This window comes from Astatotilapia calliptera, chromosome 13 (genome assembly GCF_900246225.1).
Source record: "Astatotilapia calliptera chromosome 13, fAstCal1.2, whole genome shotgun sequence".
Taxonomy (NCBI): Eukaryota; Metazoa; Chordata; class Actinopteri; order Cichliformes; family Cichlidae; genus Astatotilapia; species Astatotilapia calliptera.
The window spans coordinates 4212696-4227762 of record NC_039314.1 but is presented as its reverse complement, the minus strand read 5'-3'; the positions used below and the strand labels follow the sequence as shown (position 1 = coordinate 4227762).

General features: G+C 42.5%; 1 protein-coding gene across 1 annotated transcript in view; it reads left to right on the top strand.

Annotated features, from left to right (window-relative positions):
• thada (THADA armadillo repeat containing) overlaps positions 1-15067 on the top strand; it is a 118350-nt gene that overhangs the window by 19910 nt on the left and 83373 nt on the right. The window contains exons 22-26 of the mRNA XM_026190295.1: positions 2915-3024; positions 6864-6996; positions 9028-9150; positions 9325-9447; positions 9635-9726. Of these exons, the coding sequence (XP_026046080.1) occupies positions 2915-3024; positions 6864-6996; positions 9028-9150; positions 9325-9447; positions 9635-9726 (581 nt within the window). The remainder of the gene's footprint in view (positions 1-2914; positions 3025-6863; positions 6997-9027; positions 9151-9324; positions 9448-9634; positions 9727-15067) is intronic.

Genomic DNA, 15067 nt, shown 5'->3' with positions numbered 1-15067 from the left:
AGGTACGTTGTTATTAGTAAAGTGTCAAATGCAATGGAAAGGAAAATACAAGATTCAAAAGAAGAAAAGTATGAGAGATTTAAAAAAAAAATAAATTGTGATGTGCAGTAGGGAGTTATTAATATAAAGAATTGTGTGCAGTATATAGTGTGCTATATTAAATTTGTGGGGTCTTGCAGGAATGATTAGCTCGTGCTCTTCAGTCCTTCCTTTAAGCAGCAGAGAGTCCAGAGGGAGATTGGTATGAGGACTTACTGAGACATGTAGTAAAGACAAAAAATAATTCACTGAAACTGAGCAGTGGCAGCAGCAACAACAAACATGGTGAGAGTGCCGTCTAACCCGGGGCCATCGGGGGAGAAGTTAGCTATTTGGGTCACTGTCACGGCCGAGCCATACATGTAATTAGACTTGGGAAACTTCTCTCTCCGCACATGGAAGTTTTTTCTGGGAAACGGGCTAGGCTGCAAACAGGAAGTTGACATCTAAATAAAGTGCACCCCCCCTTTGCCCCCTCCTGCCCCGCGCAGGAAGCTTGCTCGGCCCTTTTTAAACAGTTACACAGACGGGAACCTTCGAAAGGGAAGCTTTAAATAGGCGAAGCCGCGGCCCGGCTCGGCCCAGCTCAGCACCGCAGCGGTCTGGGCCCCGGCAGCAAGGGACCATCTTAACAGTGACTGTCGCTGCCATTTTTACCCCGGTGAGGTCAGGCCTGTCCTGGGAGTCCACTCTGGCCACCAGTGTGATAAGTCATTGGGCTTGGTAGGCTGTGGTTTACACAGTCCATACTTTGGTGTCCAAGTTAGTCCACTTTAGGTCTGCAGGGTCAGTTGAGTTTATTGACCAGTCACGTGGTCAGAAACGGGCTGTCTAAGCCTTTCATCTTTGCCGCATTTATTATCTTTGTATGATTTTCATGTTGCACATAGTTTTAATTCACGTGCAGCATTTTTGTTTCATCGCAGTCTCCTGCTGTTTTTCCTCTTACAGACCAGCTTCATGCATCATTTTCTCTTCCTTCAGTGACATCAGGGCTCGTGGCTGAAGTTTACAGTGACTGGCATATTTCTGGTTCATGTGTGGGTCTGAGTCTGTGTTAGTTTAGATGTTGTGTCTAACCCTACATCCCCTAAGGGGCTGTTGGGATGTTTTTTTTCTCTTTTTACACGGGGTATTTTCTTTCTTTCTTTTTTTTTTTTTTTTTTATTTCTTTTTTTTTATGTTTGTGCTTTGGGTCCTCGTCACCCCTCCCTGTGCCCTCCATGCCACCCCTGACTAAGTCGGGGCCTGGCTGCCTCTGTGGTGGCGGTGATACCACAGCCTTAATGACAGGGCCGTGGAGCTCTGCGTCCGCCTCGCCCTGCCGCCTCACCTGCAACACACTCGCCAGTTTACACACTGCTGCAGGAACAGCACTGACTTGTGTGTGTGTGTGTGTGTATAGTTAGAATAATGCTGCTAACACTATTACTAACTGGATGGTTTTACTGACAGTGGCCATTATGTGGATGTCTCAGCATCCTTATTTGAACACACTTGTCACGCTACTGACATGCCGCTCTCACGCTTGACGAGCAGAGTGCTCCCTGGCTGAAAACTAAGTGGTGTCTCTAAAACAAGAGTGCAGCCAGTGTTGCAGCTTTGCCAAGCAGAGGAAAGTCTAAAGTGGGATTAGGTAATGTAGCGAAGAACCATTTTTTGTACACCATGCTGCTTTTTTCCTTCAGCTGGAAGCTGTGAGGCTCTGAGTAATTGTCTAAATGACCAAGCTGGTTATCCAAATGGTTCATTTTACCACCATTCAATGAGCCACGAGTGGAATTGTGTCATTTTCAAGGGTGGAGTGTGGTGGGTGGGTAATTGTTTTGAAATTGTATTGAGTTTATTGGATGTATTTAGACATAATTGCTCGACTTTAAAGGCTGATTCATGCGCTGACAAAGACAAAGTCCACTGTGGTGGATCCACTCAGATCTAAATGCTTCATTGTTTCAATGAAAGATAAAACGTAGCACACTAGAACTAACATGACACCGTCACTGTGGGAACCTCCAACTACAGCGAGCCACTTGGTGAATCTGTTTGCAGTAAGTTGACCAACAGCTTTTTTTTTTTCCTTTTCAATAAATGTGTTTTCTGTGTCTTTCAGATATGCAACAACTCTTTAAGTTACGCTTTGACATCCGACTCATCAGTTAATTCCACTCTCAGATGTCAAATCTTCAAACTGTTCATCCAGTTTTGAGTAATATGAATGCGTTTGAAGCAGACTTGAATCAACGTGACGTTACATATTTTTACAAGTACATCAAAATATCCTACAAGTACATTTTTCCTTTCAAGTACTAAAATGAATACAAAAGCGCTCAAATTGCAAGTATTATAATGAATAGAACCTGCTCCTGTGAAATCCATGGTTACTTTGCATTTCTTCTGTTGGTGCTGTATGTTGTTAAAGCCTTCCATAGACAGACATGTAGCCAAAGATGAAAGCAACACATCTACAAGTCGGAATATTCTGGATAATGTCACAACATCCCACATTGACACAATAGTTGTTTTGTGAACCAAAGTGTAACAACCCTGCTTCCAGGTCTTTTCCATATAGACCTGTGATTAAAAGCTAGCGCTGCTACTGTATGATTGTTGAACATGAAGGCAAATCTTTGCCCCAGCAGGCCTCCAGTTGAGAAAACAGGATCTGCTGCACTAGCTCGTGGCCTGGCCTTGTTAAGGTTGCATCACTGGGTGCATATAGCATGACTTATGTCATTTTGACCCTTTGAAACTGGCATAACTAACTTCATTTGGAGAGTGCAGCAGGAGGAAAGTTATGTGAACACACACAGCCACACAGTTCACCTCTTACAGTTCAGCTGCTGATCTCCTTTCTTTCTCTCTCTCTGTGTTGCAGGTGCAGGGGGTAGGCCTGTACTTCCGTCAGCAGCTCCTGCAGTCCCGTCATCGTGGCGCCTTCGAACTGGCTTATGTGGGCTTTGTACGCCTCACAGACATGTTGTGCAGGTGCGTATGTGTCTGTGTTCACATTCAGCATAAATGGACTGAAAGGTGATACTGTTGGACGGCCATGGGCATTAGCTTCCATCACGACAGTGAGTGTCCCTGTGCCTTGTAATTAGCAGTAGGCAAGCATACTCAGTAATGTTCTTCAGATATAATCCACTCTAAATAAATCAAGGCTGGATAATTGGATTTATTTCTAATCTGGTGCCCTCTGGATGGCCAGCAGAAAGGCATGGGTGTGAAAGAACTGAACTGCTGGTGACAGAGAAAACCCACGCTGGCACAGGGCGAACATGCAAGCCTCTGACGATCTCATTAAAAGAAACATGCAGCTCCTTTAAAGTGGAGTCAGACTGTTAAATACCCTTTAATGGTCAAACACATTAAATCATGGACAGCATGAAAATCTTGGAGAGACATCTGTGATGTTTTGGGGTGTATGAGTGCCCGTCCATCCGTCCATTTTCTTTGGGTTACCTAATCAAGCCTATCCCAGCTGGTGTAGGGTGAGAGGCGGGTCACGACCCTGGACAGGTCGCCACTCTGTCACATCTGTAGCCAATTTATGGTAAAATGGTAAATGGCCTGTATTTATATAGCGCTTTACTAGTCCCTAAGGACCCCAAAGCGCTTTACACATCCAGTCATCCACCCATTCACACACACATTCACACACTGGTGGAGGCAGCTACCTTGTAGCCACAGCCACCCTGGGGTGCACTGACAGAGCGCCCCAATTTAGAATCCTCAGTTAACCTAACCCTACTAAACTGCATGTCCCCATTTGTGCACACAGTGTGGGTAGTCTGTAGACGTGTAAAGGCACCAGGGACATGGATAGGTTTTTGAGCAAAGTACGCTGCAATCCAGACAGCGTCAGGGAAGTCTTTGCTCATTTCAGCAAAACGTTCTGCACGTAACAAAACTGCAGGAAAAGATTCGGTCCCTTATGAAACAGAAAATATGATAAAGGAGGTCCTGAAGTCCTACATCAAACAAAAACATCTCAGCTTCAGCTTGCAAATTCTTGAAATGATAACTACAACTTATAGACTGAAAGATTAATCGATCTCAGACAAAAACAGAAAAGTGCAACTCATAGCTCATAACATTTTCAAACTTTTTCTTTGAAAACCAGCATTTTGCAAAACACTTCTTTGCAGTATGAGAAAAGAAAATGACAGTTTTCCTGCGCTTAAATTGCTCAGTGAAGAGCAATAGCCTGGTTTGGCCTCAGTGCCAGTGTGCTGCCAGGGCCAGCGTTAAACTTGGCTGGAGTGACATATGACGCCAAAGTCCTCATCACCTGTGCTATTCCTAGAAATAATCTCTCTATTATTCTCCCGAGGAGGAAGAAAATATTTGTTTTAATTCTAAACGACATGAAAGAATTTCTCACTTTCATGTACCTCCCAGTTTTCCTCAATGGTGGGTTGTGGAAAACGTCTTTAGCCCTGCGGCGGGTCACCAGCCACAAAACCGTCACAGCAGTGTTGACTTTGAACCACCCAGTGCTGAGCAGTTAAAACAAAACTCACTTGTTTTGTTCTTGTGTAGAAACCAGGCTCTCTGTGCGTTGTGTAACATTTTAGCGGTCGTGTGTAGGAGTACCGGGGAGTGTGTGCGTCCTGCCGCTGGCTTGTGTGGATGCGAGTGTGTGTTTCCATGAGGGAAAGAGCAATGTGTGGATGGTATGCAGGCCGTGTGCTGGGTTATGGGGTGTTGATTGCGGGGTGCTTAACCGCAGCCTTTTGATGCTCTGCCTCGGGATCTGGCTTCGGTGTGTTCCACTGTGTTTGCACTCTTTCACTCTGTCTCTTTGTCTCTCCATTCTTCTCAGTTTTCTCTTTCATTCACTCTTTCCGTTTATCTTCACTTTCTCCTTTCTGTTTCTTTTTGACTAAATTCTTTGGTTATACAAGTGAATTTCTATCTGCAGTTGTTTATAGCTGTGGTTTCCATTTTTGTGCTGAGACATGCCCCCAGCAGTGCTGTCAGATGAACTCATTTACCCCTTAATCAACACCACCGTTCGTGCAAAAGGCACAAATAAACGAGTCCCATAAATAGCTGTGTTTGTAACAGAAGTGGAGAAACTTAATGTTGTTCTACTAATAACAGCGTAATTTTGCGGTAAAACAAATATAGTTAATGTCAGTTCATGTCGAACGTCATGTCTTAATAGTCATGTCTTTCAGTAGCTTTCTTTCCAAGCTCCTCAGACAGTCTTGAGACCATCTCTCATAATAATATTTGCAGCCCTTTATTGAAGGGCCATATAGATGCATGGAAATACAGTATATAAGGCAAAAACACCATTTGGACAGTTATAACAAGCTTGAAAGTCAATATTTGGCATGACCAACTTTACTTTTCAGCATACCTGAACTCTCTTAGGCAAACTTTCTTGTCATTTCTTTAAGAAGTCTTCAGGAGTAGTTCTGCAGGCTTTTTGAAGGACATCCAAAGCTCTTCTTTGGACGTTGGCTGCCCTTTGGCCCATTCTCTGTAAAGATGGTCCCACACATGTTGAGGGGAGAGGCCAGTGCTTAATTGGTTTGGGTTGGTGTGTTTGTTTGGGATCACTGTCACTGAAATTGAAAGGTGGAAGAAAGTTTTCTTCTCTGATGAGGAAAAAATGTAACCTTATTGGTCCTGATGGTTTCCAACGTTGCTGACACAACAAGCAGATCCCACCCGAGATTTTTCTACGCGTCACAGTGGAGGCGGCGCCACAATGGTCTGGGGTGCTTTTTCCTTCAGGAGGTGCAGGGGCGTCAAACGGCCACTGGCTCTGTCCAGATGTTGCAGAGAGCGTCCCTCGTGATTTATTATATGATTATTTTTTTTTTGCCATTTGTCACGTTGTCTTAAACTTTTGATTGGGAATGTATTTCTCACTTATACAATTTTATTGCACCAATTTTATTTTGCATTTTAGCTATTTATCTATTACTGACAAAGCCACTCACGCTAACACTTGTGACCATTTTCCTCCTTTTAGCTGTTTTCACCATTAACATTCTTTGGGATATTATTGGAACATTTATTCATTGCTTTTTTACTTTGTCAATAATTTAGCCAACTTTTCACCAGTGTATATTTTGCGTTATATATTTTAACATTTATTCAAAACCTTTTACTTTAACTGTTTATTGATTATTTGCAGCTACCTGCTTTTAAAAAGAAAGTATTTGTTAGCTTGCTGGCTCAGCTAGCCGGTTATTTTAGCAAACTGTTTCAGTGTCTGTGTTCACTCTTATTTGCAACAAGTGCCGTGTACTGCTCTGTTCAACATGTGGCTGTTTTTATACATATTTTTTTATATTGAGTACTTTAATACCAGCAGTATACTGGGAAGGAACATCTGGATACAAGTACTCTGAAAGAGAAAACTGGATTTCAGTACGCATTCACTGCATGATGATGTTTGCGCCCTCACTGTGAGGCTGGATTATGCATCAGTACTACATCTTTACTCTTTCCCACAAATGTCATTGTTTTAATTTGCCCACTCTGCTTATTTGGCTTTTGTCAAACAGCTGTTTGTTACAGAAGTAACAGATCAGTGTGTGTCCACCAGAGCTGCTTCATAGATGATCAGTTTGAAACAAAAACCCCAAAACCTACTGTGGGGTCTGTCTGATTGTCAGCGGGGTTTTTAACATGCGAGCATGTATCCAGGTTTGATGAGAGTGGCCTGTTTTGGTTTTGTGTATATGGAAAATGATGAGTATGACTTTACTCATGTGTGGACTACAGTGCACAGGGAAACTTAAAAGATTTCAGTCTTTGTTGCTTACGTCCATGTCATTGTTTTGTGTGTGTTTGTGTATAAGGAGTGGAAGTGAGGCCCTGCAGCAGCTTCCTGCTCGCTGGCTTTCTGAGGTTCTGGAAGAGGTCAAATCCAGCGACCCATCATCTAAGCTGTGCGCCACGCGACGAAGCGCTGGAATACCTTTCTACATCCAGGTGTGTAAGCAATATTTTTAAAGATATAAACAGAACAAATGGGCTAAAAGATGATGCAAAGGGTGCTTGTAAGGTTTCAGATTTGTTGCTGGACTTGCTATTGACTCTAAGTGTTGGCAAGAGCCTAATGTTTAAATTTCCGACACTTCAGAAACCACAGGCTTGTCAGTAAACATCACATTCCTGTGACTTGGCTGCTGCAGAGTGTGCGGTAGAGTGGTGGTCATGTTGGTGGTCACACCAATTTCTTCATGAGTATAACTCTCTCAGGACACAGTGACCCTTTGTTGCAGCTGATTGCTTCTCTTGCTTCATCTGATAAAACTTCCAGATTTAAAAAAAAAAAAATTATTTTGCAAATAGAAATGTGTCACTGCCAACTGCAGCGGTCATCCCGAAGACAAAACGAGGACCATAAGCAGTAACCATTTGGTCAAAATTAGGGTTTGCAATAGAAACCTTGTGTGTTTTTGTTCCTGTTTACTCCCAAAAGTAGTGCAATAAGCAGTTCTTGGCATACCGGTGAAGCACTCGTGCTGGAAGAACACTCCGTTTCCTAATCTAGCCATCTTTTTTTTCCCCCCTCACGTACAACACACACACACTCACTCACTCACTCACTCACTCACTCACTCACACACTCACTCACTCACACTCACACTCTCTGGTTGTCCCTCCCGTCAGTAGTCCCACAAATTACTAACACTGTGTTAGTCTCTGACTCTTATTTAGTCTCAGCTCGCGTCTTCACTTCCTTTGATTCCTAATATCGAAACTAGACGTGACTGAGGGGATGTTATCAGCAGTCATTTTGAAGCGGCTTACTCTTCTTTTGTGGTTTTGGTCAGACAGCCGCGTCGGTGATGTCACTGACTCGCTTGTTTTCGTGTGTGTGAGGCACGTGCGCCTCGTAGCTTGATTGAACGGGATGCTTCACATTAGTCTTAAATTAATTTAACCGACTTTCTGAAATTGACTTTTAAGGGCTCTGATGTCTTCCTGATCCTGTTTCTTTTCTTTTTGTTTTTTAAGACTTTCTAAACATTATCTGTGATGAATAGTAACATAACAGAAGAGCTTTAACAGGACAGAGCCTGACAAGTAGGCTGGGTGATTAAAACTGAGGATGAAGAGAGACGGAGAAGATAAGATGAAGGTGAATGAAGCAGAGGAAGTCTGAGAAGAAGAAGTTGCCACTTTGGCAGAACTCCAGACCACATTCCTAGACAGACATGGAGTCAGATCCGGGAAGGCTGGCTCATGCTGGTCCTGACTAGTTCATAGGAACCAGGCTAGCCCTCCTTTTCGTCTTGGCTTCCTCTGCTTCTAACCTCAGAGTTCATAAGCGCCAGATATGCCCCACCCTCTCCATCTTATCCTTCAAGGTCTAAGTCTTTACCATAAGCCAGGTAGGTCAGACACATCTGGCTCGCATCAGCTCCAGCAGAGATGACTTCTTTCTCACACAGCAAAGTGCCGTCACCTCCACACACACTCCCGCATTCCCATCTCCCACTCCGAGCTCATACAAATGATCTCGTTCAGTCAGCCTGTCAGAACAGACTAACTTATGGGATTTTATGAATGTATTTTTTGTTATTACCATATAAATGTGACTCAGTTTAGCGGGCCACGATAAAACCCTGAAGCATAGACTATTTAATAGACGGATGCAGTAGCTGCAAAGGGGCTATTTGCAGTGTACCAGCACTCCCACAGGATATCACACCTGATGTCATCATGTGATTGGTTCTTGAAAAGGCTCATCAGTAAAAACAGAAAATCATTATGGGCGAGGTCTTTAAAATAGGATATGTCTGTTGTTTTATTCTTGAACTAAAATGACTTTGCAAGCCTCACAGTTCAAAAATAATCCTTATTTATCTCATGCGAGGTCTTTGTAGCCCCTCACTTCATCCTCAGTTGGAAATAAAGCAGTTTTAGCTCCCTGTAAGTCGTCTGATTGGCTGCCCCTCACAAACAAAAGATGGGCACAGTAGCATTATCTGTTTTTTTTCTCCCCTTGCCCAGGCTCTGCTCTCCTCTGAGCCCAAGTCGTCCAGCTGCAGCCTGTTGAAGATGACCATGAGAGAGCTGATCGCTTTGGCCATGCCTTCTGCTGACAAGACCACTGACACCTCCACCGTGCCTCAGGTTTCGCCACCTAGCAGCTTCATTAATCATAATTCTAGTCAGATCTAGCCTCACAGATCAGGAAGTGAGATTTCCTGAACACAATTTTTTGTAAAAGCACAAAGGGTCATTTTTATTATCGCCTTAATGTTTCTGACACTGTATTCAAGGTGGAATTTTGTCTGTGGCTCACAGGTCCATGCTCTGAACATCCTCAGAGCTCTGTACAGGGACACTCGTCTGGGGGAAAACATTGTTCCTTTCGTCTCAGAAGGGATGCAGGCTGCAGTGCTGGGCTTCACCTCTCCTGTCTGGGCAGTGAGTCTTTACTTCCTGTTTTTTTTTTTTTACCTCGATTTATTGTAATCTGAACATCACAACAAACCAACGTTTGGAGTGCATACTTGATCGGCGGTTACTCACTAACCCATGGTGATAATTAGCTTTTATAATTTCTCTCTCTTCGTATTCCAATTTCTTAACCTCCATTTGTTTTGTTTCCCAGGTGAGGAACTCCTCTACTCTTCTTTTCAGCACTCTGATCACAAGGATTTTTGGCGTGAAGAAAGGGAAGGACGAACACTCGAAAAAGAACAGGTTTGCTTCTCGTGCCTCTCTTGAACTCACCTACCGCGTTCAAGTTTCAAGCTGTGTGCATCAGTGCGTAAAAGGTCAAGAAAGTCACAAATACTAGTTTTAAAAAAGCTCTTGTTTAATAGTGAGCATTATTTGCCTTAAAATAAACAAACAAACAAAAAAAATCACATAATTCAACAGACATAAAATGAGAAATCTAAATCAAAATTTGCAGTTCAATGAATGTAATTAATCCATATTTGTACTACAACAACAGCAACAATCAAACACTCATTGCATGTTCTTAAAGCCGAGATAATAAAAAAGGCCCAGTTAAACACTGGTTATGTTACCATTTAACCACAAAGGGGTGCTGTTGTAACACCACCCAGGCTGAAGGGCAGTTTTTCACTCTGCTCAGGCTTCCTGACTGCAGGATGCAGGTTTTCCTCTGTTCCTGGAATATCAACAAGGAAATGACATGGGAAGCACAGAATAGGGGGAAGTCTTGCTTGGAAATGTAATCTGCAACTAAATTACTGTTACTGATATAATATGAAAAGTAATTGAGTCTTCCCAGATGAGGTCAACAACATAACAAAAAAGGCACTTTTTGCACCTCGGGGTGCTTTTCTGTTTCTTACATAGAGAACAGAGTGGCTGATGATTAAAAACGGAGAGAATGGAATCACTAAATCTGAAACTTGTTTTATGAAACTTGAATTATTAAAAATTTAAGAGCTCGATCACATTTTTCCTCTCAGCACCAGCCAGTGTTGGCAGGAGTTTGTTTTTCTGAGTGTTCCAGCTGTTCTTCCTCTCCACTGTCACCAAGTGCTGATCATGTCTGTTCTTTCTTTAATATTGTAGGATCTAACTTATAAACCCATTTTTTGCTGTGAACTGCTCTAGAATAAATAAAACTAAGCAGAGCTGAAAGAAATCCTGGTTTCAGACCTGGCGTTTAAGAAGACTTTGTCTTTAAAAGCAGTAAGACGGTAATGTTTAGACTAGCAGTCCCAACAGCGCAGGTGATGAAGAGCTGTCAGATGCTGAGTGTTGGATACGATGATATATTTATGTGCTGATCTACAACCGTCACCCAGAATGGGTTTTGGCTTGTGTAAATGACAAATGTATCTGTTCGTTATTTTAGCTGGAAGGTTATCAGCTCTGCTGTCAGAGATTGTTTGAAAGATTGTGGATTGTTCCTGAGGTTTCAGAAAGAGTCTTAAATTCTAACAGGCTCCCAAAGCCTTGTCAAACCACCATCCAAGTGTTTGGAAACCTTGAAATTAAAAATTATAGCCTGTGCTTATCGAGTGTTCTTTCTAAGTATGTTTTATAATCTGTTGTTTGTAACTCGAGCGCAGCATAACTGGATAGTTGGTTTGCGATCTTCCATTTTGTCTCTGACTCTCACAGCGCGCACAGATACCTGCTAATAAGTGCTGCGTAACACAAACCTCTGAGGTTGTCCTGTACAGCTTGAACTGTCACGCAGATGGCCTCCCTCAAGAATACTTTGGTGTTCAGAGGAGTTCGTGAGGAGCTCTCTGGTTGCCCAGATCTTGGATGTGCTGCACACTCACGACCTTTGATCACAAGGCAGTTGAACAGGTTGCCTGATAGGAGGCATTGAGCACAACTCGAGGGGACTCGACTCCTCTGGCTGCCAGCTCGATGTATTGCTGTAAAGCTGTACGGCTGCAGAATATCCGGCTGGTGTGAAGGTTGGTTTTCAACCTTTTCAGTGGTAATTACGGGGTGAAAGCTGATTAGACCACTCACTAATGATGGGAGCACTGCTAGGCTCTCTGCATCCCAGCTCCCACTTTGTTCTTTATGTGCTTTGTTTTTGTGAATAAAAACATTGTATGAAATCAGCCTGTCAGCACAAGAATATTAGCATGCTGTCAGAACCACAGAGCTGTTGGCCCGACTGTAGATTCTGCGTCTTGTTAAGCGTTACTTCACTGCCCTTACCCTAACCCTGCAGAGTGGCCTTGCACAACTTGTAACCATAATATATAAATCCCTCACATGACTGATAGCTTATTTTCCTCCGGTGAAACTGATACAGGGATCCGTCTAATATTCCGAGCACATTAAAACAAACATGGTAATAATGTGCATGTACTGTTTGGCTGCCTGTGCGACACTTATGTTCAGCGTCTATATTCAGCTCAGAAGAGATTTGTTACTGCGTGTATAATCTGGGGTAAAGTTTCCCAGGGTTTTGGGTCGTGCTCAGTCTGGTTCCCTGTGCTGTGTTTCTACTGTCTGCCTTACTGAAGCCCGCTGAACGTTAACCAAGCTAACAATGCTGCACTTTATCTTGTCTGCTTTTACTTGTGTTTTCAGTCTGTTGTCGAGCCCTCTGCATAGCTCTCTGTTAGTCACTTCCTCCTTATCTGTTTATTCTCGTTATTAATGCAGGGAGTTATTTTTATGTGCCTGTGGGAGTGTGAGCGTGCTACAGTTAATAACAAATAATAAGTGATGGTGAAGAGAATTAGCTTTTGATCCCTGAATCTTTCATTTGACTTTCAGAGGTACATGTTTGTGTTTTTAGTGTTCTTGGTCTCTGATTATTTTTCTCTTCTTGCAGCATGTTAGTCATAATACGCGCGGGTCCAGAAAGCTGCGTCTCATTTATAATTGTGTCTCTGAGAATTTGAGTGTTTTCCAAAGTCTGGTCTGTGTTATTACCGTGATTTTATGGTTGTGAAGTGTGGCAGCAGAAAATGTATTGTGACAGCTTGTCCAGTCTAATATTCGTGTGTGTGTGTGTGTGTGTGTGTGTGTGTGTGTTTCTTGGTCGACTGAAGCCGGAGCATAAACGCATCTCTCTTTCTCACACAAACCAGTTTATTTGTGTCATTATGTGTATTTGTGTGTTTAAAAGGGCTGAGCATTTCGGGGTGTGTGGGAATTTCAGCTGTGTATTTTCTGAAGTTGCTCACATTCAGGCGCGTCGTTTGCTTGCCGATCGCCGTTCCACTAAGCTCCAGGCTCTGGGCCCTCTCGCCTCTCGCTGACCGCACAGTGATGCTGATCCGATACAGTTTGTTGAGATAAACGTGAGCATAAACAAAACTGACAGAGCAAAGATTGTACTCTGCACTCCAAGCAACAAAAAAACCTACCAGTTGTAACAAGCTCTGGCATAGCAGTGGAAAAAGGAACCTGGGATCCATTCAGTGTGTGCTAACCCGGGTGTTAAGATACTGGGAATGCTCTGGGATCAAGTAAGTGTCAGGTTTTTTCTCACTTTAAACTTCAGCAGCACAGTTTGATTTGCTTGTGCTGTAGTCTTTATATTTGATATGTTATCAGAAAAATGGGCTTAAGGAGCAGTAAGAAAATGCTACGACTTCCCCTAAAAAATCAAAAACCAAATCTGATCTTAAATCTGTTCATCCTTCAAACTAACTCAGAGACCAAACAGCAGTTTTCAAAGAGCCTGTTCTGATCGAAACTTAAGGCAGAAGTGCGATTGATCGTTTTTCTTTCTGAGGGAGAGGATTCACCACGAATGACCCCAACTGTGTTTTGTGCCACTTCGCTGCGGGAAACTTTTCTTGGGAAACTCCATTTTTGGCCCCACCTACAAATAGATTTGTTTACAAATGACCCTTCTCGGTAGATTTCATCCTCTTTTCCCCATCTACGCTCACAGAATGCGCTGCAAATCTACAAGTGCGAACGATCAGAATGGGAAGTTGTGCAGAGTTGCAAAAGGAAACTACCTATTAGGCAAGCTATATTTAAATTATGTTTTGTTTTTTTTTATAGGCGGATGTGTGGAGCTAGTGTGTAACCGCTGATGTATCATTGCGCAAACACTGTTGTGCTATTGTAGCTGGTCAACCTGATGATGGCTGCAGCTACGTGACAGTTATTTTAGTTCAGTGGTTCTCGCTCCTATAAATGGCCAAAAAGGTCATTCTGAGGCACCGTCTTCATCAGAATGAGAAGCAAATTTAAAATTTCACTCTAAAAGTTGTCATTGGACTGTTTCCAGTCGAAAAAGTCCAACAACTCTATCAATTGAAGCGTGTCAGCACTTCAGTCAAATTGTGTGATCAAATTGTTGCACTGCAGGAATCATGATTCATATCTCATAGTTAATATAACTGAAAATAAACAGTTTTTGGCCGTGAAATGTAGTGAAGAAGAATAAAAATGTATTTTTAAATATTATTTAACCTTTATTTATACAGGTAGTCACATTGAGATCCAATGTCTCATTTGTAAGAGAGACCTGTCCCAGACAAACAGATGCTATTAAAATACTTTTAGTTTATTTTCTCCGTCACCTGTTGGTGTAAAAACTATGAACCCACAAACAAGACATGACCTTTTCACATACACCTCTGCGGGGCTGTACGATATGACCAAAATCTCATATCCCGATGTGACATTTATCGTCCCGACAACGTTATATATCACAAAAATGTTACATTTTCGGTGAATCTCGGGCAACTTGATTTGCGTGCAGTGTTTTCAGCTGGGCGGCGTGTACCTGAGGTCGAGTGTTACATCAGTTTCTTTGTGAGTATTTATTACACGACGTGCTGCGGGGAAAAGCCTGTTCTAAGGTTTATTTTTTAGCACCTGACGGCTCTTTTTAGATTCTCGTCCGTAAACGCTCTGCATACTATTTCACCTGATTCAGTTTATTTTGAAAATTCTCAACAGAATCTTCAGCTTTATTGTGAAAGGTTTATGTGGAAAATAAAGAAGCGGACGGCGGAGCCACGCGATGGTTTTACCGTTTTTATTTGTTGCTAACGACAACGAATAAAAACAGTCGCTTGCCCGTCCGTAGGTTGGTTATATTAAATATAAGAGAAAGAGAGAACTGTAAGAAATTCTACAGTGACCATTAAAACGATGGGAAAAAAAATGGCAGTAAATAGTTTATTTTGCGACACCATGAAACAAACGAGAGCATAATATGAAACATAGACGTTTTCATATCGTCATCGGATATATATCGTTATATCAAACAGCCCTACACTTCCGCCTTCCTCCTCTCTCCTTCTCTGACGCCTTCCAGGGGAAGGAGAGAAAGAAAGGACACAAACACTCATCCCATTTGACCTGATTCAAGTCAGCATGTTTACTGGGATGGATGTGCAGAACCACAACTGTGTGTTTTATATTAAAAAAGTGTGTGTGTGTGTGTGTGTGTGTGTGTGTGTGTGTGTGTGTGTGTGTGTGTGTGTGTGTTTGTAGTGTAGAATCCAGTTGTGACTGAAGCACTATGTGATCTCTCCAGTCTTGTGATCAAGTGCTTGGCAGAGCAGACCTCTTCCCTTTAGGAATGACTTTATTTAGATGAGTCGAGTTAAAT